This window comes from Salminus brasiliensis, chromosome 10, assembly GCF_030463535.1.
Source record: "Salminus brasiliensis chromosome 10, fSalBra1.hap2, whole genome shotgun sequence".
Taxonomy (NCBI): domain Eukaryota; kingdom Metazoa; phylum Chordata; class Actinopteri; order Characiformes; family Bryconidae; genus Salminus; species Salminus brasiliensis.
The window spans coordinates 38,171,860-38,194,467 of record NC_132887.1 but is presented as its reverse complement, the minus strand read 5'-3'; the positions used below and the strand labels follow the sequence as shown (position 1 = coordinate 38,194,467).

The 22,608-nt window shown below is 43.8% G+C and overlaps 3 protein-coding genes across 10 annotated transcripts in view; 2 read left to right on the top strand and 1 right to left on the bottom strand.

Annotated features, from left to right (window-relative positions):
• arhgef10 (Rho guanine nucleotide exchange factor (GEF) 10) overlaps positions 1 to 3,618 on the top strand; it is a 99,136-nt gene extending 95,518 nt beyond the window's left edge. For all 7 annotated transcript variants that reach the window (XM_072690039.1, XM_072690041.1, XM_072690040.1 and 4 more), the window contains 2 exons: positions 1,377 to 1,927; positions 2,210 to 3,618. In XM_072690039.1, the coding sequence (XP_072546140.1) occupies positions 1,377 to 1,894 (518 nt within the window). In that variant the 3' untranslated portion in view covers positions 1,895 to 1,927; positions 2,210 to 3,618. The remainder of the gene's footprint in view (positions 1 to 1,376; positions 1,928 to 2,209) is intronic.
• ppie (peptidylprolyl isomerase E (cyclophilin E)) lies at positions 211 to 22,344 on the bottom strand. Of its 2 annotated transcripts, XM_072690044.1 has the most exons (13): positions 22,288 to 22,344; positions 21,014 to 21,112; positions 20,851 to 20,894; positions 20,570 to 20,596; positions 19,961 to 20,042; positions 19,601 to 19,704; positions 19,363 to 19,486; positions 19,059 to 19,244; positions 18,814 to 18,956; positions 16,723 to 18,604; positions 16,349 to 16,405; positions 2,186 to 2,285; positions 211 to 1,896 (listed from the first exon to the last, which is right to left on the bottom strand). In XM_072690044.1, exons 1-10 carry the CDS (start codon positions 22,316 to 22,318, stop codon positions 18,536 to 18,538), a joined length of 909 nt encoding a protein of 302 aa, XP_072546145.1. In that variant the 5' UTR covers positions 22,319 to 22,344; the 3' UTR covers positions 211 to 1,896; positions 2,186 to 2,285; positions 16,349 to 16,405; positions 16,723 to 18,535. The 2 variants fall into 2 exon arrangements, with proteins under 2 accessions (XP_072546145.1, XP_072546146.1); XM_072690045.1 differs by lacking the exon at positions 2,186 to 2,285.
• Positions 6,190 to 15,614, top strand: kbtbd11 (kelch repeat and BTB (POZ) domain containing 11). The gene is made up of 2 exons (XM_072690035.1): positions 6,190 to 6,692; positions 8,859 to 15,614. The coding sequence occupies exon 2, from the start codon at positions 9,204 to 9,206 to the stop codon at positions 11,211 to 11,213; it is 2,010 nt and encodes a 669-aa protein (XP_072546136.1). The 5' UTR covers positions 6,190 to 6,692; positions 8,859 to 9,203; the 3' UTR covers positions 11,214 to 15,614.
• Positions 22,345 to 22,608: the final 264 nt, after the last annotated feature.

Here is a 22,608-nt window from a genome sequence, read left to right as displayed (position 1 = left end):
AAGTGATGACTCGAAGGTGTTTGACCAAGTCCACATTTACTCCTCCTCTTTGATATAATGGCCAATATGCTATGAAACCTATAGGAGCTTGTTGGGCCTCCATTCCAAACGCATGAGTATTAAGATGGACTTAACAACCCCCCCCCCCCCCCCCCCCCACCACAGCCTCCGATCTTCTGGAAAGGCCTTTCACAAGATTTTGGACTGTCTGTTAAAATTTGAGCTACATTTGTACAAAGGGTTTCACATTTTCTTCCTTTCAGAGTCCAAATCAAGTTCGCTCATGTTACACCAGTGTAATTAACCCTGAGTTTGTAGGCGTGTGGTCCCTGACTTCTCATTGTGGAAGGGAGCATTTTAGGGATAACTGTTAGAATGTAAAAGTGGTCTGTAGTCATTCTAACAGTCTAAACGTAAACCAGTGTGCAAGCCCTTAAAAGAAGGATGTCTTTAGCGTGTTTATTGTGCAAAACACACAAAGTATAATTATAAGGCCTACTGTGCTACTTGCTTCTGTAATTATACAGCATAAAGCATTGCACTCCTGTACTCTGCACCAGGGCAGATTTGCTTATATTCAAGTGACATATTCAGTTTATACATCGTCAGGCTTGAATAAATAGTCATGCTTTTTTAATGCTTATTTAAACTGTACTGAGTTCTGTTGTAATACTCAACCAATGAAAACATCATCCAGTCAGATTTGTTTCTGTACAAGCAGACACAGGCAAGCAAGCTTTCCCATTGTTTGGGCCTTCAGGAGCTGGACTGAAGACCTTGCATGTCAAAACTAACCATCAACATAATTAAGAAATTAAGATCCATCAGTGAATGTAAATACAACAGAAACCTGTTGCATAAACATAAAAGATCAAACAAATTTTATATATATATATATATATATATATATATATATATAAAAGTATGTAGACACCCCTCCTAATTACTGAGTATAGGCATGCGTCGTACTGAAGAGCTCAGGGACCTTGGCGGAAATGTGGCGCTGTGATAGAATACCACACATTTCTACAGTGCCAAATTACATTGACTTTAAAAACATACAAAAAAGCCCATGTTTCAAGGATAATGTGGGGCTTACCATTAGCTTGGGGCTAACATACTACTGAAATCCCATAGAGGTGCTAGCAGAAAGTTTATTTCCCTTGTTTTTTTTGGCAGTGCTTTGACATGTTTTTTTGTCGGCTCTTAAACAAAAAAACTGAGAATAGTTCAGACTTCACCTGGTTACAATGTAAATGTGTGTAATACAGCTATGTAATTAATTATGTAATTACTATTTAAATACTATAGCCAGTGACAGTAATGAGATCTAAAGCTCAATACTGTGCGTCACTCTCCCCACTTCCACCCCACAGGGCGAGGCATGGTGTCCTTCCACGCTCATCACGGCCCTGTGAAGTTCCTCACCGCAGCCATGCCTGTGTGTAACTTGCCCCAGGCCACCACAGCTCCGGCCGCCCCCAGCTCGTCCAACCGTTGTGGTCCTCCAGAGGAAGAAAGGCCAGGCTCTGCTCCAGCAGCGTCCAGTGACCGAGGCGTGTGGCTGGGCGACAGCAGCAGCAGCTGCTCCCCCGGCCCTTGCTCAGGCCCAGGGCCAGACCTCCAGGGCACGCTCTCCTCATCCTGCGGCTCCCTAGCAACGTCCCACAGCTCTCTGGAGCACGGCCCAGAGGACGGGGCCATCTACGACCTTCTGAACGACCCTGCACACTCCCAGAAGGCCAAGCGAGCGCAGCGAATGGATGTGAGCTCGCTGATGGTGGTGTCTGGTGGGCTGGGGCACCGCCGGGTCAACAGGAAGACCAAACAGTCGCGTCACGAGGAGAGTATGTCCACCATCATGGTGTGGCAGATTCCTATACTCAACGCGTGAGCCTGGAGATGGAGACAGGTATAAGACAGACAGGTGAGTTTTATTCCTGCTAGGGGGGAGTGGGGCTTATATTATGCACACACCTATGCTCAAATGACTGAGCATTTAACAGATCAATCATGAATTCTAAGTATTATGATTTTAGGGGGTTATTTTGTTAAAGGGTGAGGCAGAGTGGGTCTAGGGGAGAGTCCTATTAGAATATTATGACTGCCTACTCAGTAGTAAGAATAGGAGGCATTGGGCGGGAGAGGATGTATGGGTTGGGTAACTGGTGGCCCTAATTCTTACCATCTCTCCTCTTTTGTGTTCCAGGTTGACGATTACATGCATTACATGGTGCAGGGTTGATGCGGCCAGTTCCTCCCTCGTGCTTTTCCGAGGCATTTCCCTGGATTGAGGTGTAAAGATGGGTAAATGCTGAATGAGAGGGAAACGGTGCTACGAGGTGCGACTACACAGTCTAAACCAGCGCTCATTCTCGAATGCTGCTGGCAGCGGCGACGTCAGCAGTATAACCACTCGCGCTCTCGTTGTTTTGAACCCTTTAAGCTACTTGAAGTACATACCGTTTTCCATGGCGTTTGGAAGTTGGACGGAGGAAGTGCTGCAGTACGACTCGACTAACTGTGCTTGTTTTTGAAGTGTAAACCCAGGCTGAACTGAAGTAACACTGCTTTTGCAGAATAGTGCTATGCATCTTCAAGATAACGCCACTCCATTGTCAGTTCTTAAGGATGTCACGTTCCTCAGTATGTCACAAAGGATGTTTACAGAACACATTTCAACATATAGGTGCTACAGATGGTTCTTTGAGTGATGCCAAAAAAAGGGGTGGGCAACGGGAACAATATTTGCCCAGCCCTGCCATAGAAGATCCATTAGGGACCCTATACAAAGGAGCTGTGAGTGTAAGATCCATCTAATTGGTAAGGAACCTTCACATATCTCTCTTTTACAAAAGTGGTTCTTCTTCCATGGTATCAATCAAACAACCCTTAGTAGCACCTTTCATTTTTTAGAGTGTGGATCTGTCTGCTTATCCTTAGTAGTAGATATTCTTTGGCCAAAGATTCAGATTTCAGAGTAGAGAATTGGAGGAGAGTCCTTAAAGCATCACCACCCTGTCACCCATGACCAAGATATCAGCTATAGTTTTTGCTTCAGATAAAAGAAAAAAGAAAACCCAAAAAGCTGTCTGATATTTTGTAAAGGAGAGGAGAGACTTACCTGGAATATCTGGCTGGCCAGATATGGAGTATTCCTGTCACTCCTGAAAGTAAGTGGAGGTATCCCAGTCCTATCAGACGTTCCTAAATTAATATAGTCACCTCTGGGTATTTAATATGACTGAGAAAGCTTTATAATGATGCCGTTCAGTATGTCTGTATCATGTCTTTTAACAAATGTTTTGTTTAGCTATTTGTTTTCCTGTATATCTCTTGTCACATAATGTCTGATAATCATGCTTTTCTTACCCGCACAAGCTGTAACACGTTTGTTTTTAGATTTCTCTTTTATTTGCACCCTTATTTGTATTATTGTGGCATCAAGCACAGAAATCTCTTGTCAAATTAAGGAACCTGAAGGGCTAAAAAAGAAAAGAAGTGCTTTCGGTTACTTTGAGGCCTTAAACATGGATAAAAAAAGAGGCATTATCTATAAAACCAAAAAAAAGTTGGGAAATGTAAAATCTGTTGCTAATATTAAACTTTCCCCTTTGATTGTTGTGTGCCAGTGAGATCTCTCTGAAAACAATCATCTTTCACATGTTCAAAACCCCCCAAAAAAGTGCTGATATGAATGAAATTGAAAGAGTTTTTTTTCTCGGAGGTGTGCTTCGTCACAGTGTCCTCCCTGTATTGGCAGTATTCCACTCAAAGTAAGTTAAGCTCATATATTCAGATCACACTGTTATTGTCTCGACCTGACGCCGGGGAGCTCGACCTGCCTCTCCCGTATATCATGACACATTTTGAAATATCCCGTAACGCGTTTGAACAAGCTGTTGCCTGCAGCGCATGAAGTAATTGGAGAGAAGAGCTGCCTGGATGATTACAGCATGTGAAACTCTCCCAGTAAGACTCCCCTTCTCCCCCTCTGCTGATGTCTACCACAATACAGCAGGTTTACCAAAAGCTATCAAAATAAGACCACCATTATTGCAGCCAGACTAAATAGCCTCCTCTGTGATTCCAATAAATCAGTTCCTTAGAAGTCTTGAACATAAATTACAGCTTCTGAGCTGTTGAGAGATTTACCTTCGTCTTCTCTCATTTTGCTAAAGGTTCCAGACCCATCATTAGGCTCAGCACATCGCCCTACATGTAGCTACAGTACGCTGAACTGAATGATGGCATAAATAAAATGGGACCAAGGACGGACCTTTGAGGAGCCCCTATTTACGACTAGTGCTTGGTATCCGACCGATCCGACCGATCACGTCACATTTCCACGGAACGATTTTAGGCTCGTTTGGGGGAGGGGAGCATTAGAGTAATTGGTGGATGCCGCGGCGTGTGGCAGAGTAATATTTATTCTATAATATTATTAATATAACCATATATATGAAATATTTTTCATACGTTATACTGTTATCTAAGCTATGAGCCCTGCCTTGGACCTTTTAAAAAGATAAGAAGCAGCAGGGGCTCGTAACCAAAACACAGCCTTTGTCAATTGGTGGCAGTGTTGTCAACATCCACGGGTTTCAACCATCAATTCTCTGAGCACATTTTGGAAAAATGGTAGATCCTAGGTGCAGGAACACCTGCCAACCAGGAGCGGTTTTAGTAGGAGAAGTTTTCAGAGCCCTGCAGGTGAAAACGCAGCGCAGACGTCTGTAAGAAAAAGCCTTAAGCTGAAGAGACTGCAGGTCTCCGGAGCTCAGGCTGGTGGGCAGCTCCCTACAAGGCCCAATACACTGCCCTCACCCCACCCACCAGCTCTTCAGTGCTGGCTACAGGAATACAGAAATACCCCCATCCCTGGAGTGTCAACAGCTGATGTCGGTAGTAACAGGGTCCCCGTGGTGACAGAGCGGTTGACAAGGCGAGTGTTGTCAAGCACAGAGAACGCCTGGACCCCGGCGCTCGCCCTGGACAAAACACACACAAGAGGCCGAGGCGGGAGGAACAGCTGTGCTGCAGAATGTCCCCGCGTGAAAGGATTTGTCCATTTCTGGAGCTCGGATAATCCCCTCACCCTCGGGAGCTCCGTCCCGTCCAGCTCCTCTGGCGTCAAAAGGAAACAAGCAGGGGTTTCTCTGAACTTCTATGCCATTGTAAGACAATACTGACACTGAGGCAGCTCTAGATTGTTGGGTCTGATTGTATACGGCCCAAAAACTGGATGAAATACCATAACCACCACAGCAACCACCTGTAATACCATAGCAACAAGCACCTTAGCAAACACCACTCCAACCATCAACCAACCACCTGAAATACCACATCATACATCACATCACAGCAACCACTTCCTAAGGTACCACAGCAACTGCCTAGCAACCATTTAGCAACACCACAGTCAACCATCTAGGACACCATATTAAAAAAAAAAACACCTGGAATTTCATATCAAACACGACTTTACTTTAGTAACCACATAGCAACAGCCTAGCAACTGCTTAAACTTTTAGTTTTGGTTATATAAAACTGAACTCAAATATATATAATATTATAAATATAATATCAAGTACAGTTAGTTCCAAAGTGGAACATAAACAACCACCTGGAACACCTTATCGACCACCTTGGATGCTGTAGCAAACACCTAGCAACCACATAGCAACTCACCAATCTCGGATACCATATAGGATTTTGGACCCCAACCCCCCCCCCCCCCCCCCCTTTTTACTATTATTATGGTTGCACTGCTATACTGTTACTGTCAGTAACCACCAAAGCAACCACTTGGGATACCATAGCAACCACTTAGCTTTAATCTAGTGAAAAACAAGAGTAGGAACCACTAAAGCTGCACAACCTTTCTGCGTCTCCTTCAGGAGAGGCACTTTAGTTTTGATTATGTGACTGAAATCAAGTTATTGATTATTATAAAAGTTATTTATCAGTTATTTATTTTGTGCATTTTCAAATGTATATATAAATATATAAGCTATAAACGTATCAATTTCGAGAGTAACAGCCTATGTTAGCCTACAGACCCCTACAGTGCAGCAGTGGAGGAGCTCTGCAGACCCCTCAGCCCTTCAGGCGCTGTAGTGTAGGGTTAACACGGAGGGGGCGTGGCTTCAGCACGCCTCGCCTCGCCTCGCCTCGCCTCGCTCTCCTCCAGAGCTCCAGCAGCTCCAGCAGCTCCTGCAGCCGAGCTCCACGACGGCGTGTCCTTAAAACCGGGAGGAAGAAGAATACATCGAGGAAGAGGAAGAGGAAGAGGAGGAGGACTAACTGGCGTTAGTTGGGAGCGCTGTGCTATTATTAGCCTGCGCGCTAATGCTAACTACAGTCAGCAGCTCGCTGCTCTCAGCGCGAGCTCGCCGCTCCGGAGCCTGAGACGGATGCTGCTGGTGGAGCTGCTGGTGGTGCTGGTGTTTGAGGAGCGCCCTGAGGGAACCGGGGACAGGTCCGGGGGGGTCACACCGCAGCTGCAGGGGAAACTACTCCGCTCGTTTTTTTCTCTGAAATAATAAAATAATAATAATAATAATAATCTGGAGGGCGAGGCGAGCTGCACGCGCCCTCACCTGCAGCCTGCGCGCACTGAGGGACAGGCGGAGAGCAGAGCCCGCCTTATATAAGCGCGCTGCTGGAGAGCATTGCAGAGGGGCTCAGACGTAAGTATCGCTTTTCTAAACCACATTATCTGATCTTAAACCATCAGTAAGACAGATTTTATTACTGAATATCGATCAGTTTGGTGTTTTATTTCATCGACGTGATGAATGGCGATGAATAGCAGCAGCAGCAGCAGGGTGGCACCGCCGGGTTGGTCTCAGTCAGGGGGTCTGCTGGGGGTCAGTGGACATTGAGTATTTTGTTCATGAGATTTTTTATTTTTTTTTTACTGGAGAAAATCTCTAAAATCATCAATTATTCTATGGTAAAGCCCGTAGTTTCATTGCTGGCACATCTGTGCTGGTTCTGGCTGTTGGTGGACATAACTGTACACAGATTAGCATGAAGAAATGGGGTCATCTCCTGCCCCCAAAGATCTGATCAATAATAAATGATCATTTAGCTTTTCCTGAAGACTTTTTACTCCCTGAGAAACAGCGCCCCCTCTCAGACTCTCTGTGCATAGAGGGCTTCACCAGTGTGGCACAGGGGTCTAATGAGCTCAAAAATACAGATCTGCCCCATTATTATTATTATTATTATTATTATTATTATAGTAATTAAGATCATCACTATTTGGCAGAATTATCAGGCTAATCAGGTGTGTGTATTTTACCATAGCAGCTGTGAGATGTTCACATCCAGCTCCAGCCACACAGACCCTACTCCTAAGGAAACCCACAGAGTGCTTTCCGTAACATCTTTCCGTAATGTCTTTCCGTAACGTCTTTCCGTAACGTCTTTCCGTAACGATGTCCCAAATTGCATCAGTGCTTAAGGAACGCTGACGTCTACATCAACACCTTTCATTACAAAGCATCATTAGAATTTAAATAAAAGTCTCTGTACTGGTTCATTTTGTCTGCGAAATATTGTAAATAAAAATAACGGCAAGAAAATGGCTTTGAATTAGGGCTGGGCGATATGGATAAAATATTATATTATATCACAATATTTAAAGATATTTTCACGATGCACGATATTCATGAGGGCAGACGTGATCGCAGACAAAATGCATAAGTAGTGACAGATTATTAAAAACTACCGTCCAAACACTCATATACTCTCCCATATTTAGTACAGTGATTTTTATTGAAATGTGCTGCACTTCATCCCATTAAACCAGACTAATTACAATGTTTGTAAGGAAACATGCAGCTGATCAGTGTTATTTAAGCAATGATCATATCCTCGATATGCTTAAAAAAAAAAAAAAAAGAATATTATTGTGTATCCCGATAAGAAACTTTGCCCAGCTCTACTTTAAATATTGCGATTATTTTACCATACTGTCCTTCTCTAGTCTGAACATGCTGTACCCCCCCCCCCCAGCCATCACAACAGGATAATTAGGGAAATTACAGTAATTATAGAGTTACACAAACATAAATATTTGAAGAATATTTAAAATATATTTAAAAGAATGTTTATGGCTGTAAGAAAATATGGGGTCTTGTATTTTTCTGATGGTTAATCTGTTATTACACCTGAGGCAGCGCACAGTACATAAATGTCCCACCAAGTCCCTTCAAATACGTCATACAGATTTACTGCAGAACTTCTGAAAAAGGTTCTGGTTTTCAGTACTTTACACTAAGAAGAAATCTTATGGCACCTTATGGGACTGATAACAACCAATAACCAAGAGAACTAAGCTTTACCGGCTCTTGGACCCTCCGGAGATGCCAAGGAATTAAAAGTTTTTAATTATTATAATTTGTTTATTATAATATAATAATAATAACAACAACAATAGGTTCAGTTTATCCAGTGCCTTTTACAAACCCAAGGACGCTTCACAAGTAGAAAGATATACAAAAAAAAAATCATTGAATATCAGATTTGACCAATATTTCAAACCGATATTTGATGTATTGACTGAATTCCAGAGGAGCAGAACGTAAAGGTGATCTACTGAATATCTCGTTTTAATCATTTATGGTATTTGTAACCATCAACAAATGAGTTGTTCCAGTTGTCTGTAAAGCCAATCCAGACGTATTTTAGAAAGTTTCACAGGTCCAGTCCTAGTTCAAACACATGCCTGGGGTTTATATGGGTATAAACTGTAGACTGGGGCTATGATGTACGTCTCATTTGATTTGGGACACTTTGTAGAGTTGGGATATCTAAACTACTTCTCTCTCTCTCTCTCTTTGATGCAGGCCTGGAGGAGGAAACTCTGCGGTCAGAGAGGACCAACACAGTGGCAGTGGGAGCAAAAGTGATGTGAGGGTGAAACAAAGGACTTTCTTCTTCTCAAGCCAGAAATGAAGGCCTCTGGTGGGCCTGGAGCGCAACCAAGAGAGCCAGGCTGCTCTGCTGAGGCAGTCCGATTAGGATACATCAAGCACGGCTGGCTATGAATGACTTCCAGCTGGATTCCAACAACTATTGGACGTCAGTCAGCCTTGAAACACGCTGGGAGTCCGAGCGTTGCTAAATTCTGACATCTTAGAGTAATTTTCCTTTTTATTGACTTTGAAAGCACAATCCGTGATTCGGGAAGGATGAACAACTCGTTGCGGGAAAGAAACACCTTCACCGTAAAGGCGGACGTCATATTTCACGCCGCCAGCCACGACGGCTCCGAACAATCCCTCATTACCGAAAGCAACGACGATGTTATTCCAAGACCTGGGAAAACTGTCGTTTCCGACACTGTGCTGCAGGATCGTCAGGCTCTGTGCCAGCAGACATCCTGGGATACGGTGGAATCTGGGAGTCTGGCGGAAACCGGCAGCTTGGGACAGCAAAGCCTAGGGGCAGGAGACTACCTGCAAGATGGCGGCTCCAGTGACAGCGGGTTTCAGGACCACATTCAGATGGTGGGTGGCTCTAAAGCAGAAGCACTGGACCTTGGCGTGAAGCAGAGCGAGTGCATCAGTAAGAACGGGGTAAAAGAAGAGGAGAATGGGGCCAGAGCAGAGGTGCGTATGGACGACTTCAGGAATGCCCCCCCTTTGTCACAGGACTCGAGGTCATTGGAACAAGCACTGGGTAACTTGTTAAGTTCGTCACAAGGAGCCAGTGCGACCCAGTATAGGCCATATGGACAATCTGCACCAGCACAGGGTGTAACGCACAGTGGTAACGGGCTAGGAAATGCCGTGTCAGTCAGCGAGGACCCAGATTTAGTCATTGAAGTGGGTGGACAGAAGATCCAAGCACATAAGTCTGTGTTAGCTGAAAAAAGTGATTATTTTAAGGCCAGGCTTTCTCGGGACATTCTGAAGGTGAAAGGGGTGAGCTATAAGACCCTGTCAGTGTTGATAGATTATGTCTATACGTCCAAAATGCATGTAAACAAGGACAATGTCGTGGATGTCATCACAGGGGCGAAAATCTTGCAGATCCCCTGTGCGGTGCAAGCCGCCATCGACACCATGTCCTCGCAGATCACGACAGAGAACTGCTACGAAATCCTGACCATCGCCAAAAAGCAACGATTAAACGAGCTGAAGGAGACGGCGTATCGCTTCATAAGCGACAACTTCCTGCAGGTCCTGCGAGATCCAGCAGTTTATGGACGCCTCACAGGTTCAGAGAGGGACCTCGTCCTCAGGAACCGCATGGAAGGACGCAACTGCCTGATGGCAGCAGAGATCAACGACGTTTTTGACCGCATGGGCAGCAGGCCACCGAGCAGGAACAACAGCCGGCCCCAGAGCCCGCTGTCCGCCGCTTCTTTCGAGGACAACCACATGATCTACTACTACAACGAGAGCACAAAGGACTGGCGCACTCTGACCATCATGCCTGAGGACATCAACACAAAGGGCTGTGGCATCTGCTGCATGTACAACTACCTGTTTGTGGCGGGTGGGATCCGAGGGTACGGGGAGAAGGGGAAGGCCTCCGACAAGGTTTTCTGCTACAACCCCATCACGGACCGTTGGAGCGAGGTACGGCCCATGAACCAAGCACGGTCCCAGCTGAAGCTGGTCTCAATGGACGGATACCTGTACGCCATTGGGGGGGAATGTCTCTTCACAGTGGAGAAATACGACCCTCGCATGGACCGCTGGACCACCGTTGCTCCACTGCCCAAAGGAGCTTTTGCAGTTGCCCATGAGGCAACCACTTGCAACGGAGAGCTGTACGTCTCAGGAGGTACTCTGTTCTACCGTCTCCTGAAGTACGACCCCAAAAGGGACGAGTGGCAGGAGTGTCCGTACAACAACAGCCGAAAGAAGTCCACCGACATGGTGGCGCTGAAAAGCTTCATCTACAGGTTCGATGTGAACCGAGAGCAAGGCGTCAACGTGTTCAAGTACAACACCATCGTCAAGATGTGGCACGACTGCGCCTCCCACCAGCAAGGCAGCCCGCTGCCGTTCAGGTGCGCCGTGGTCGGCAACTGCATCTACTGCGTCAACAAGACCCAGACTCTCCAGTTTATCGTGGAGGAAGAGGGTGCCCGATTTGCTGAGGAACCTCTGAAGGCTCCCATGGAGGCCAAAGGAGTTTTGTTCCCATTTGTTCTGAGCTTGCCGATCAGGGGTGACCGAAACGTGTGATTGGGATGTTCTCTCTTTCGTGGGACTCGTCAGGGAAGAACCGGAGAGGAAAATGTGAAGAAGCATGATCAGTGATTACAAAAGCTTTATTTCTTGTGAAGTTTGTCATGCCCAGTTAAACTGCTCAAAATAGGAATGTTTCTCTTTGCATGGTGGATGGACGTGTCCATGGGACGCCTTTAAACGGACAGCCCTTCTGTTTCAGCATTGTGGGATATAGATGCATTTTGGTCAGTGCGTTTTTTAGATTCCATTTGTTTCGTGCACTTTTCTTTAGATATTTTGTACTTGGATGGTTTAACAGCAGTTTTCCTGGCAGCAAAAAAAAACCTAGGGTCATAAGATGACCGCCAAGAGCACAAGAAAATAGCTAGGATTGCCCCTTTGCTTAGCTACCAATCCTATGCAAGTAAAGTAGTCTACAAACATACTGAAATTTATCAGAGTACTACTAGTAATAATTTAATGATATAAATAAAGTAGTAAATAAAGCACAGATAGGACAGAAAGCTCAAATATTTAAATAACGTGGACCTGTGAGCAAACGCCTGTGAAACACTTGAAGCGAAGCCATTGAACGAAGCACCGTTGTGAGGAAAGCCGTGAGCGCTAGGCTCTAACTGGAGCAATCCGCCTGTCCGCTGTTTAAGAGCACAAAGCACTTGACTCTTGTTCCCTTTCTTTGGCAGCATGCAGTAAAGATACTGACCTCACTCTCGGGGGTCGTCTGTTTGAATGTATGCAGGTATTGCAGAGCCTTTGAGTTCACTTTTATTAGCTGCAAAGAAGGGCTGGATAAACTGTGGCATTTTAACAAAAGAGCAAAAAACTAAATCTTAACTTAGTAAAGCACAGCCTACCATAGAACTGCCCATCTAGTGAGGTGGTCAGGAGTCACTTGGAGAGGCCAGATGAAGAGAAAAATGGCAAAACAGTCAGGGTTTGTCCCTTGTAGTGAACAAATAATAAGATAACTAAAGCATTGCCAAAGACGAGAGGGCTGGTGGTGTGGGTACAGGCCGCTTTGAGGCAGATTAGAGTGGGCGGTAGACATTTCGTCTGAAGCACTTTCTCATAGCTCTGCTGAGTTGAGATTCCACTGGAAGTTGGAAACTGACTCATAGATGTAAGAACATCATTGTGAAATGGATTTTCCCCCCAGACTACAATTTATGATACATTTACTGAGGCTGTTAGAGCCTGATAAACAGTTATAGCTGGGGGGTGCACAGATACAGGAATTGTGGGCTAATGCAGATATGAGATTTCTGCAGATATTGATACATAAATGTTTATAATGTAGGTTATAATGAGGTTTTATCTGGACTAACATCACAGAGAGATGTACTATTTACTTTGTTAAGGTTACAAATGCAGTAAAATTAATAAAATTCAGATATTGAAGCACAGTAGTCCAGCATCATCTAAACGTTCTGCTCCTAGATTCATTCCTTCAGATTCTGGCCCACCTCTTCCTGGTTAAAGGGTCATGGTGGGTTTAAAGCATACTTGGAATCATTGGACGCAAGGCAGGAATACCCCCGGCACATTCAATAAATACGTCAGCCGATATCAGTCTAAAAGATCAGTCAAATCTTAAATATTTTAGAGGATCATTTTATATATATATATAAATAAAGCTATTATATACTGATACTGATATGATTCTGATATCATCGTTCATCACTAGACATCATATGGAATTGTACCCCTTAATAAATAACTGGAATGTGGCAATCTCCTCATCCAATCACTGGACGAGTTGTACAATCCAATATTTGCAGTGTTACTGGATTCGTACAATCTGGACTCGCAATAAGATGCTAGGGATTGTTGGAAGATGGATGTTGCTTGTGTGTGTGTGTGTGTGTGTGTGTGTGTGTGTGTGTGCTGCTACCAAATAACAAAGCAAAGTAATTTCAGTCCCAGTCTGCTGTTGCGCTCTGTGACGTTTACAAAGAACAAAAACTGGAACGTTTTCATACTAATTAAAAGTAGGGGAATTATCATTTACTCACTTCATTTTATGCATCGCCGACGCCACGCAAGAATCCTGCATCTACAAAAATGTCAACTTCACAGGAGGAGGAATAAAGTTTCTTAACTTTCAATGTAAAAAGATTTTATTCCCAGTCATTTCAGAGCATTTCTACTGGTCCCTTCATCACTAAACCTTAACACAATGTCAAGAGCAGCCAGATTCACTTTGTCAAATATATGTGAAATATGCCAAAAATGGAGATGCAAGGTTTTTGTCTGACAGCGACAGTATGCTACTTCTATACAAGATGAGACAGTCTCAGACATCAACACCACGTTCTCGACAACTAGCAGGATTTAAGAGGAATTCCAATGCATACAGAATGACAGATGTAAACAAAGTCACTCAGCCTGGGGGTTTGAATCCCATGCCATGCCGCTTTGCCATCAGTGGCCAGAGTCTGAGAGAGCACAACTGGCCATGCGTTCTACCCTCATCACTCTTAGGCGATGTTGTTGTGGCACATGTCCGTTAGCCGGCTAAAAGAGGCAGTGACTGGTTTTGTATGCATCAATAGACACATTGCTAGAAGCCTTGTTAGCGCTAGGGGAGTTATGAATGGGTGGGTTAATCTCCACTACCAAATTAGGAAGGAAAAAGGGTGAAAAGTCCACAAAAAAGGTCAAATTTGGTAATATTTTTTCCAAAAATATGGTAATAATTTTCTCAATATGATATTAAAAGACATAAAGGTACACAATAGTTATCACAGTATTTTGTCATTGCATACAGAATGCTCCAGTAGCTGCAGATTTAAAAAGCTGCTATCCAAAATCATCACCCCAACTGAGGACAGCGAATAATACTCCACCCAATTAAACAGCACTAATTAAACTCTGTGAGGAAACATGCGACCGGTCAGGAATATTTAAGCACTGATGATTTCCAATATATACTCCTGAAGGGATTATCCTGTGGTTATCCTGTGTATCAGGATAACCCAAATCTGTCATGACAATTTAGCGTTATATTGCCCACCCCTAGTGTGAAACTCTACACCACAGTCCTATAGAAACCTACCCATTCAGAATTGTTCACAGTGGCGGTGACTGGAACCAGTCGTCTGAAAAGTTTAATGGCGCTAAGGTATTAGTAAACAACATGGTTAATATCGTTGCAATCATGCAAAAACCTCATATCTGCAAAAAACATTCTGGAGCATTTCTTTTAGTCCATAACTAATTAAATTTGACTACAATGCCAAAATACTGTCAGACCTACATTATGTCAAGTCAAAAACGGGGAAAACTTAAATACAAGGTTTTTGCGAAGCGTTTTATGATGGTTTCGTGAGAATTTTGGCTTGAAATGTCATTTTTAAAGGCCTTAATGGTGGAAGGGAACTTAAATTTCCAGTCACTGGTAACTTTCCATGGGAACTTTAGCTCGGGAACTTTTATTCCATATTCCAAAATGTAAACTTTCCATGGAAATTTTGGGAACTTTATTGAAATTAATAGGAAATATTGGATCATTTAAAGGGTCATGACCTGACAGGTTTCTGGAAATCTGTACATGTGATGGAGAAATGAACAGTGCATGCAAGGGGGGTGGTCTCAAGAGCCCTTCAGTGCGTAATGTGCCTGGGATTGAGAAGCAGCTTCGCTTTTCAACAGTTTTGGCATCATATCTAAATATTTTAGCCAAGATTATGCTTCAGTATATATTTTATTACAACTGTTACAAAAGTTTCCCACCTTTTCCATTAAATATTCCCATTAATTCCTGTTAATACCCATGGTAAATTTCCCAACTTTAAACCTAATTTTGACACCCTACGAAGGGTACATGCTCTAGTGAGGCAAAATAGTCCCAAATAAAACATTTTTTTATCAGATTTCCCACTACTTTACCACCGTCAACATTACATATGAAACTCAGAAGACATGTACAGCCTCACTGGTGTGTTTTGACAGTCAGTAAATTGGCTATGTTTGAGTTATGGCCATTCCTGGTTCGATTCACCACCACTGTAAATAAGTCAGCTGGTAAGTTTCTCTACAGTTCCCCACCCTGAATGACTTTTTTTTATTGTGGACGTGTTCATTCCCTAAACAGAGCGGACTCTGCAGGTCCCAGGCTTGGATTTGTGCTTGACGTGACTGGATGCTTTTGGCAAAGGAACCGCATCGCTGCTGCTCAGAGGACGCTTTCTGATTACGTTGACCGATTGGATGTGAATAGGCTGGTGGTTTAGGTTGGTATGCTGTTGTCCGGACACCTTCATTGTATGTCCGGGTTCATCTGGTCTGCGGATCAGAGCTTTCTAACTACCGTTATTTGAGTTTAACAGTCTCTAACTCAAGCGTCTGTCTCAGTGCTGCAAATAAAATGTTTTTTTGGTTTGCTGTTCATTGGAACTCGGTTCTCCTGCAGTTATTTTTTTCTGGATGTTTTTGTGAGTGTGTGTGAGTATGTGTGGACATTGGTCAGATGCTGATCATTTATGTGTGGGCAAGCATATTGGCAGTGGGGTCCAGAACACCAGCTGTGGGCTTGTGATAGGCGCACACACACACACACACACACACACTCACAGACATCAACATAGAGGATGTGGAACCAAACTGACGGTTCTCTTGGGACAGAAAGCTCTGTTTAAAACGGGTACTGGATTGTGAGCGTGTTTTGTCCCAAAGAAAGTTCAAGAGAAAGTAAAATGTGGGGCAGAACGAGCGACAACACACATCTCTAATAGAAAGATAGACGTTCATGATCGCAGGCGAACACAAAAGCCTTTTACAGGGTCAGCTGAGGGAAAGATCTAGCTGTTTGGCCACATTCAGGGACGCTCACAGGGATTTTGGACCCCATGAAAAGCTATTTACACTGAGCCCCACCACCCCAGGCACCTGCAACCCTGAAAATCTAACACCGCCCATACAGAGGAACTCACTGACTGATCACCTCCATAAGAATAGTGCTAATATTGCCATATTTTACAGTAATTACAGTATTTCAACTACTTTTATACTTAATAATAATAATTGTAGATTATAAAAAAAGATTTATTTTGTGATAATCCTAAAAAATATCCCACTGATCTCCAGCAATTCCTGACAACTGACAAGTGGTTCAACCGAGTGCTGCTTACCTCCTTCAGCCGGGAGCAGGGCTGCGGGTTCGGGGATGGGGAGCCTTGGCTGTGGTCCTGGCACACAACAGAGGCAGAGGCAAGTCATTGGGGCCCCAGGTCACTGGACCCCAGGTCACTGGACCCCAGATCTCTGGACCCCACCACCCCAAGCAAGCCATGGCAACCCTGAAAATCTGACACTGCCCATACAGAGGAACTCACTGCATGAAGAAAGACTGATCACCTCTATGAGAAAAGTACTAATATTTTACAGTAATTACAGTATTTCAATTACTTTTATTCTAAAAAAACACAACAACAATAACAGTAAAGTTTTTTTATAACCCTAAATTCCTGCCAACTGACAAGTGGTTCAGCAGAGCGCTGCTCACCTCCTCCTTCAGCCGGGAGCAGGACCGTGGAGTCGGGGATGGGGATGGGGAGCCTTGGCTGTGGAGGGTGAAGCCGCTTCTGCCGTTCCGGACACCCAACTGAGGCAGAGACAAGTCATTTAGTCTGAATAGCTGCTCAAAACTTTACCTCTGATTAAATGTCGGCTAAAAGAGGAGCGGAGTGTAAACAGATATTAGCAAGCTAGCTAACTAGCATTAGCCTGTGTCGCTGAGGGCTAAGCTAACAGGTTAGCTAGCGCTAATTTCCAGCCCTCACAGACTGCACCCACCTTTTAATTAGTTAGTTAGTTTACTTTTTGGCCAAACAAAAAAATATCAGAAAAAAAGTTAACATATGAAATAAAATATATTTAATATTTAAGTTGAATAGTTTTGTATCTAAAAAATAATAAATAAATAACCCCTTATACTGCGCTACTGGCTACAATGACCAAAGCTGTGTTTAGTACCAGCTGTTAAACATGGTGGTGGTAGCATCATGCTACCAAATTTCTGTTTTTTGTTTTTTTCTTATTTCAGAAGTCATTCATTCATATCAATTCATTCACTCATTCAATTCATATATATTAATTTGCCTAAAGAGACCATTCAAAACCCCAATATTACCATGACATGAGTGTCTGACCACTGCTGTATTAACACCACTTAAAGTTTGTGGACACCTGCTCATCCAATGTTTCTTCCAAAATCAAGGAAACTAACCCCCCTCCCATTGGTAATATTCTAGGAAGGCTTCACACTTTTAGATTTCTGAACATTGCTGTGAGGAGAAAAGGATGAGCAGCAGTGAGGTCTGGTGCTGATTCTGGAGGATTAGTCCTAGCTCTCCGACTCATCCCAAAGGTACGGATTTAAACCCAAGCTCAGTACCCCACCTGCTGGACAAAGCATATTACTGCACAGTGCACTGGAAGACAGATGTTTCTTTTTTTTAAGCCATTATTGTTCTCAATAAATATGATTTTAATAAATATATGAACGTGAGATGAAGGCCAGTAACCTTATTTAAAACATAAAACCACAAAAGATGGAGACTTAATTGGTCCTTACTGCTACAGCGGAGTCTGCCACAGCATCGAGACGTACTGCACGCACATCGCCAGTAATACAGCATCCATCTGTAAAAGTGGACACTTTGCTACACTAACCACACCACATAGGACTCTCTGGAGCATTTGAACATGAACCTATTGGCACCATGCTGCCTAATGCCAGGCGTGGGCTAGAGGGGTATAAAGCCCTCCAGCAGCATTGAGCTGTGGAGCAGTGGAAGAACTGTGTTCTCTGAAATAATGGTTGATGGTGCTCCATCCAGTACTTCTGGGATGAGCTAGGAAGTTGGGGGATTACCCAGCATCCTGACCTCACTTACACTGCCCTCGTCACTGAATGCAAACAAATCCTCACAGCAATGCTTCTCCAAAATCTAGTAGAAAGCCTTTGTCTCGGGACAGTAGAGACAGTTACTCCAACAAAAGCAGGATAAACACTTTTTTTAAATACACCTGATTTCAAAAGAACCAATAACTGAGCAGGTGTCCCAATACTTTTGTCCATTTTGTATATGTAGCACATTTCACCTTCTGTATAAAAGTGGATAAACCTGGCTCAGTACATCTCCCATCACCTCTCTCAGTGTTACAAGTCTCACTCAACAGCTTTAACAGGACACCACTGAAGATGCTGATGTTCTTAATAAAAGGTTTATTGAATATTTACAGAATAGTCATACAAAAAGACGGCAATCTACAAAACTGAGACACATACACACACACACGCACACACACACCAATCACACATACTCCCCACAGTCAGATATGATGACTTTCTGTTTGGGTTTGCCATCTTTATTTCCCTGAGCCTGTGGGGGAGAAAAAAAAGCAGTGATTAACACAAGCAGGGGTGGAGCCCTTTGTTCACAGTGGCAGTGAATGGAAACATATCTGAGGAGATCTTAAGGCCTCTAAAAGCAATAATAAAGCTAAAAATAATAATGCACTAAAAATGGCTCGTTTGCGAGGTAGGGCTTTTTCAGGGCTTTACTAATCAATAAACAAGTTAAACACACACCTCCATGGCCCTCACTACGTCCATGCCCTCCATCAGTTCTCCAAACACCACATGCTTCCCATCGAGCCAGTCGGTTTTATCACAGGTGATGAAGAACTGCGAGCCGTTCGTGTTCGTCCCAGAGTTCGCCATCGACAGCAGACCTACAAACAAAGATCGGACACGGAGGGTTATAACACATACACACAGTGTTCTGTGTTCGCTCCTCAGACACGACTTCCGGCTGTCTTGAGCTGCTTCCTCACCTGGGCTGGTGTGTTTCAGCACAAAGTTCTCGTCGTCAAATTTGCGGCCGTAGATGGACTTGCCGCCGGTGCCGTTGTGGTTGGTGAAGTCTCCTCCCTGACACATGAACTGGGGGATGATCCTGTGGAAGCTGCTGCCTTTAAACCCAAAGCCCTTCTCGTGCGTACACAGGCAGCGGAAGTTCTCTGCCATTCAAGAGGGGGAACGGTCACTTTGTATTCGACCTCATGCAAGAAAAAAGGTGTGTGTGTGTCTGTGTGTGTGTGTGTGTGTGTGTGTGTGTGTGTGTGTGTGTGTTCTGACCTGCAGTCATGGGCACCACGTCCGCTCGCAGCAGGAAGCGCAGCCTGCCTGCAGGCTTGTTGCCGATTTTGATGTCCATGTAGACCTGAGGGTTGACCCTGCCCTTCTTAGCCGGCGGCTCACCCTGAACACACAGAGCGGAGCAGATGAATGACAGATACACGAATGACAGATAACACAGGTTCCTGTATGTTCCTGTAGTTTCTAAATCGACTACGTCATCTCTGTTCACAGTCACCTCCTGGGTCGTTGTGTTGGCCTCTTGTCCCGCCGCCTCCGCCTCCTCTGCTTCTTCTGTAGTCTTCCCTGAGAACTTCTTCAGCCAGTCGTCATCAGACCACACTGAGGAAGGGGGAAAAAAAGGGAAGCATGCATGCCAGTTACACCCCTAACAATTACAATGAGCACTGCAGTGCAACATCATTCAAATAAGGGGACAAAATAAAATCCCAGTCTGCAGAACAATCACCAAGACCTCGTTTTGGAGCTCTGAGGTGCAGGAACAGGACAGAACGTGTACATTTTATCATGTGCATGAATAAGGAGGTAGGGCAAGTCAAGAACATTTGAATTGGGCTCATAATGATTGTGCACTGACCAGGTCGAGAAGAGCCCTCTTTTATCCTCATGGGTTTGGCAATGTTCACTCTGATCGTTCTGCCGAACAGCTCAGACTCGTTCTGTAGAACACACACACACACACACACACGTTGTACTGTTGTGTAGTACAACACAATCCTCCTATCGGGACATCCCAGCTTAGAAAGGCAGTTTCAGGGTGCAGGGTCAGCCATGCTACAGTGTCCCTGGAGCAGAAAGGGTTCAGAACCTTGCTCAAGGCCATAACAGTTGTAGCTTGGCAGGTCTTGGATTTGACCCCACAACCTTGTGATGCAATGCGTGCTTAAAGCTATTGCATAAATAACAGCAATATGGATCCTGGGGTGCTGGGGTGCAGGGTCATGTGGTAAGAAATGGTCCATTTACATACTTATTATTGCATATTCGAGAATGGAATTCAATGGAAGTCCAAGTCATTTTGGACTATTTCTATTGGTCTATTACATCGTGAAATTCTTACAATATAAAGACAACTGACAGATTGACATTATGTCAAAAAAGAAAGATACAAAAGGCTTTTGTGTGACAGCTATCAACACGCTATATATACCAGGTTAGAATACCACAGTGTCAATGTGTTTCTTACCATGTTATCAATGGCAGCAGCAGCGTCCTGACGGCAGAGCAGTTGTAAAAGGACAAAAAAAAAAAAAAGGCTGGCATTAGATACACCATTAGAATAACACAAAAAAAGCCAAACTGCAGTGATTTCACTACAGGCCAAAGTCACTAATGCTGTTCAGCAGCTCAGCACTAGGTGGCAGTGGCACCATATCTTAAACCAGGTTTATCAGACGGTGTGCTTTTTCAGGCATATACAGCTTTAAATGAATGCCCTCCCCCCCCAGGTACGATGAAACCGCTCACCTCTGCCAACTCAAACTCAATGAAGGCGAATCCACGGTGCTTCTCTGCAGGATAGAGGGAAAAAAAAAAAAAGCGTTCACACCACAATTCAGCAATCCAGACAAAACACTGTTCTAGATAAAAGCTGAACTGGTTCTGTTGCCTGCTTGCTGCGTTTTCTTACCAGTTTCATAATCCAACGGGATCTGAATGTCTGTAATGTCACCAAAGGGGATAAATGCAGCATGCAGAACTTTCTCGTCCACCTCTTCTGCAAGGCCACCTGAGATGGGGGGAAAAAAGAGCCAGACTAATGTTTATTCACCCCAATTTTCTTCTTTTTTTTTTTTTTTACCCCAAAGTCCCACCAAATAGCCAGGATTTCCTCCATCATACAATCCTACCAGTACTGGCGAGTGAAGGCTAGCATGAAGCTCCACCATGTCCACCTTTTTATTATTATTTATTTATTTATTTTTATTTTTTAACAAGCTGCTGCTGCTAATGTAGCTTAACTGGACAGAGCAACACGCTCAAAGGAGAACAATAACTTATTGTTTTTATTATAAGAACATAATAATAAACGTTATTAGTGTCATTAATGTCACAGAAACTGGCACCAACGCTGGCACTGAAGCCCTGGCACCAACTGATGGCCCTGAAATTCCAGGGTAAAGGTTTTGAAAACTATTTTTTAATATATATTTTTGAGTGGACAGGCAACACACAGCTTTTTAAGAGCGCAACATCAAGCTGTCGACATGCACAAGGTTTGTTTCCGACTATTGGCGAAGTTCACCGCTCGCTGTATTTAGGTCTATATGGGCCGTTACACTGTTTCTTCTATGAACCAGTACCAGTACATACACCCCACCCCCCCCCAGTGAGGTCCTTATATGGGCATTCCACATAATAAAGACTTTATTAGGACTACAGAAATAGAAATACATGTACAAGTGTTTGGGAATTTGACTGTTTTGCTGTATTTGTGATGTATTAGAGCGTCTGAAAGTTAGCTAGCTAGCGAGTGTCGACACTGTGTGGCTTAAAAGTAGAATAACTGTGGAAAAGAAAGTCAAATCGGAGTAAAAATAGGATATATTAAAGATTAATGCCTGTAAAATGTTTTAGTTGTAACGTTGGACTGTTGCTTAGGCTTAAATCTTATCAGCAGGTTGGTTTTTACAGTGGAGCTGGTGGTCTTGCGCTAATGTTCCGTTCCACCTTAAATGCTGCAGCAGTTGCATTCTGGCGCCTAAGGCGCCAGAATGCAACTGCTGCAGCATTTAAGGTGGAACGGAACATTAGCACAAGAAATGAGCGAAAATGAAGCCAAATTCAACCTCGTTAATTTAAAAATTCTCTAAAAACCCTATAGTGCCTGTTTATGATCAGTAAACCTTGTAAACCTTACCTTATAAATATATATTTAAATAATTATTATTATTCAGAACTTACCGACATACAGCACACGTTTGGCCGCCGCCATATTTGCAGTGACCCTCGGATCTCGCAGGCCTCGGCCTCCGGCTTCAAAATAAAAGTCCCGTCTCCGGTTCTACTGCCCCCCTCTGCTGCGGAGTATGAGGAGGTAGAATTGGCCGTGGTGTTTATAAAAGTCGGTCCTGTCTTAAAAATGTATTTTTAACGATTTTTAAAAAATATTTCTGACTGGTTTTGAGTAGAAATGTCAAGCAGCATTAGCATTAGCAATGCATTAGCATTAGCTTGGTGTTGTCTGTATGCATAATAATAATATATTTAAACAGCTGGATATTT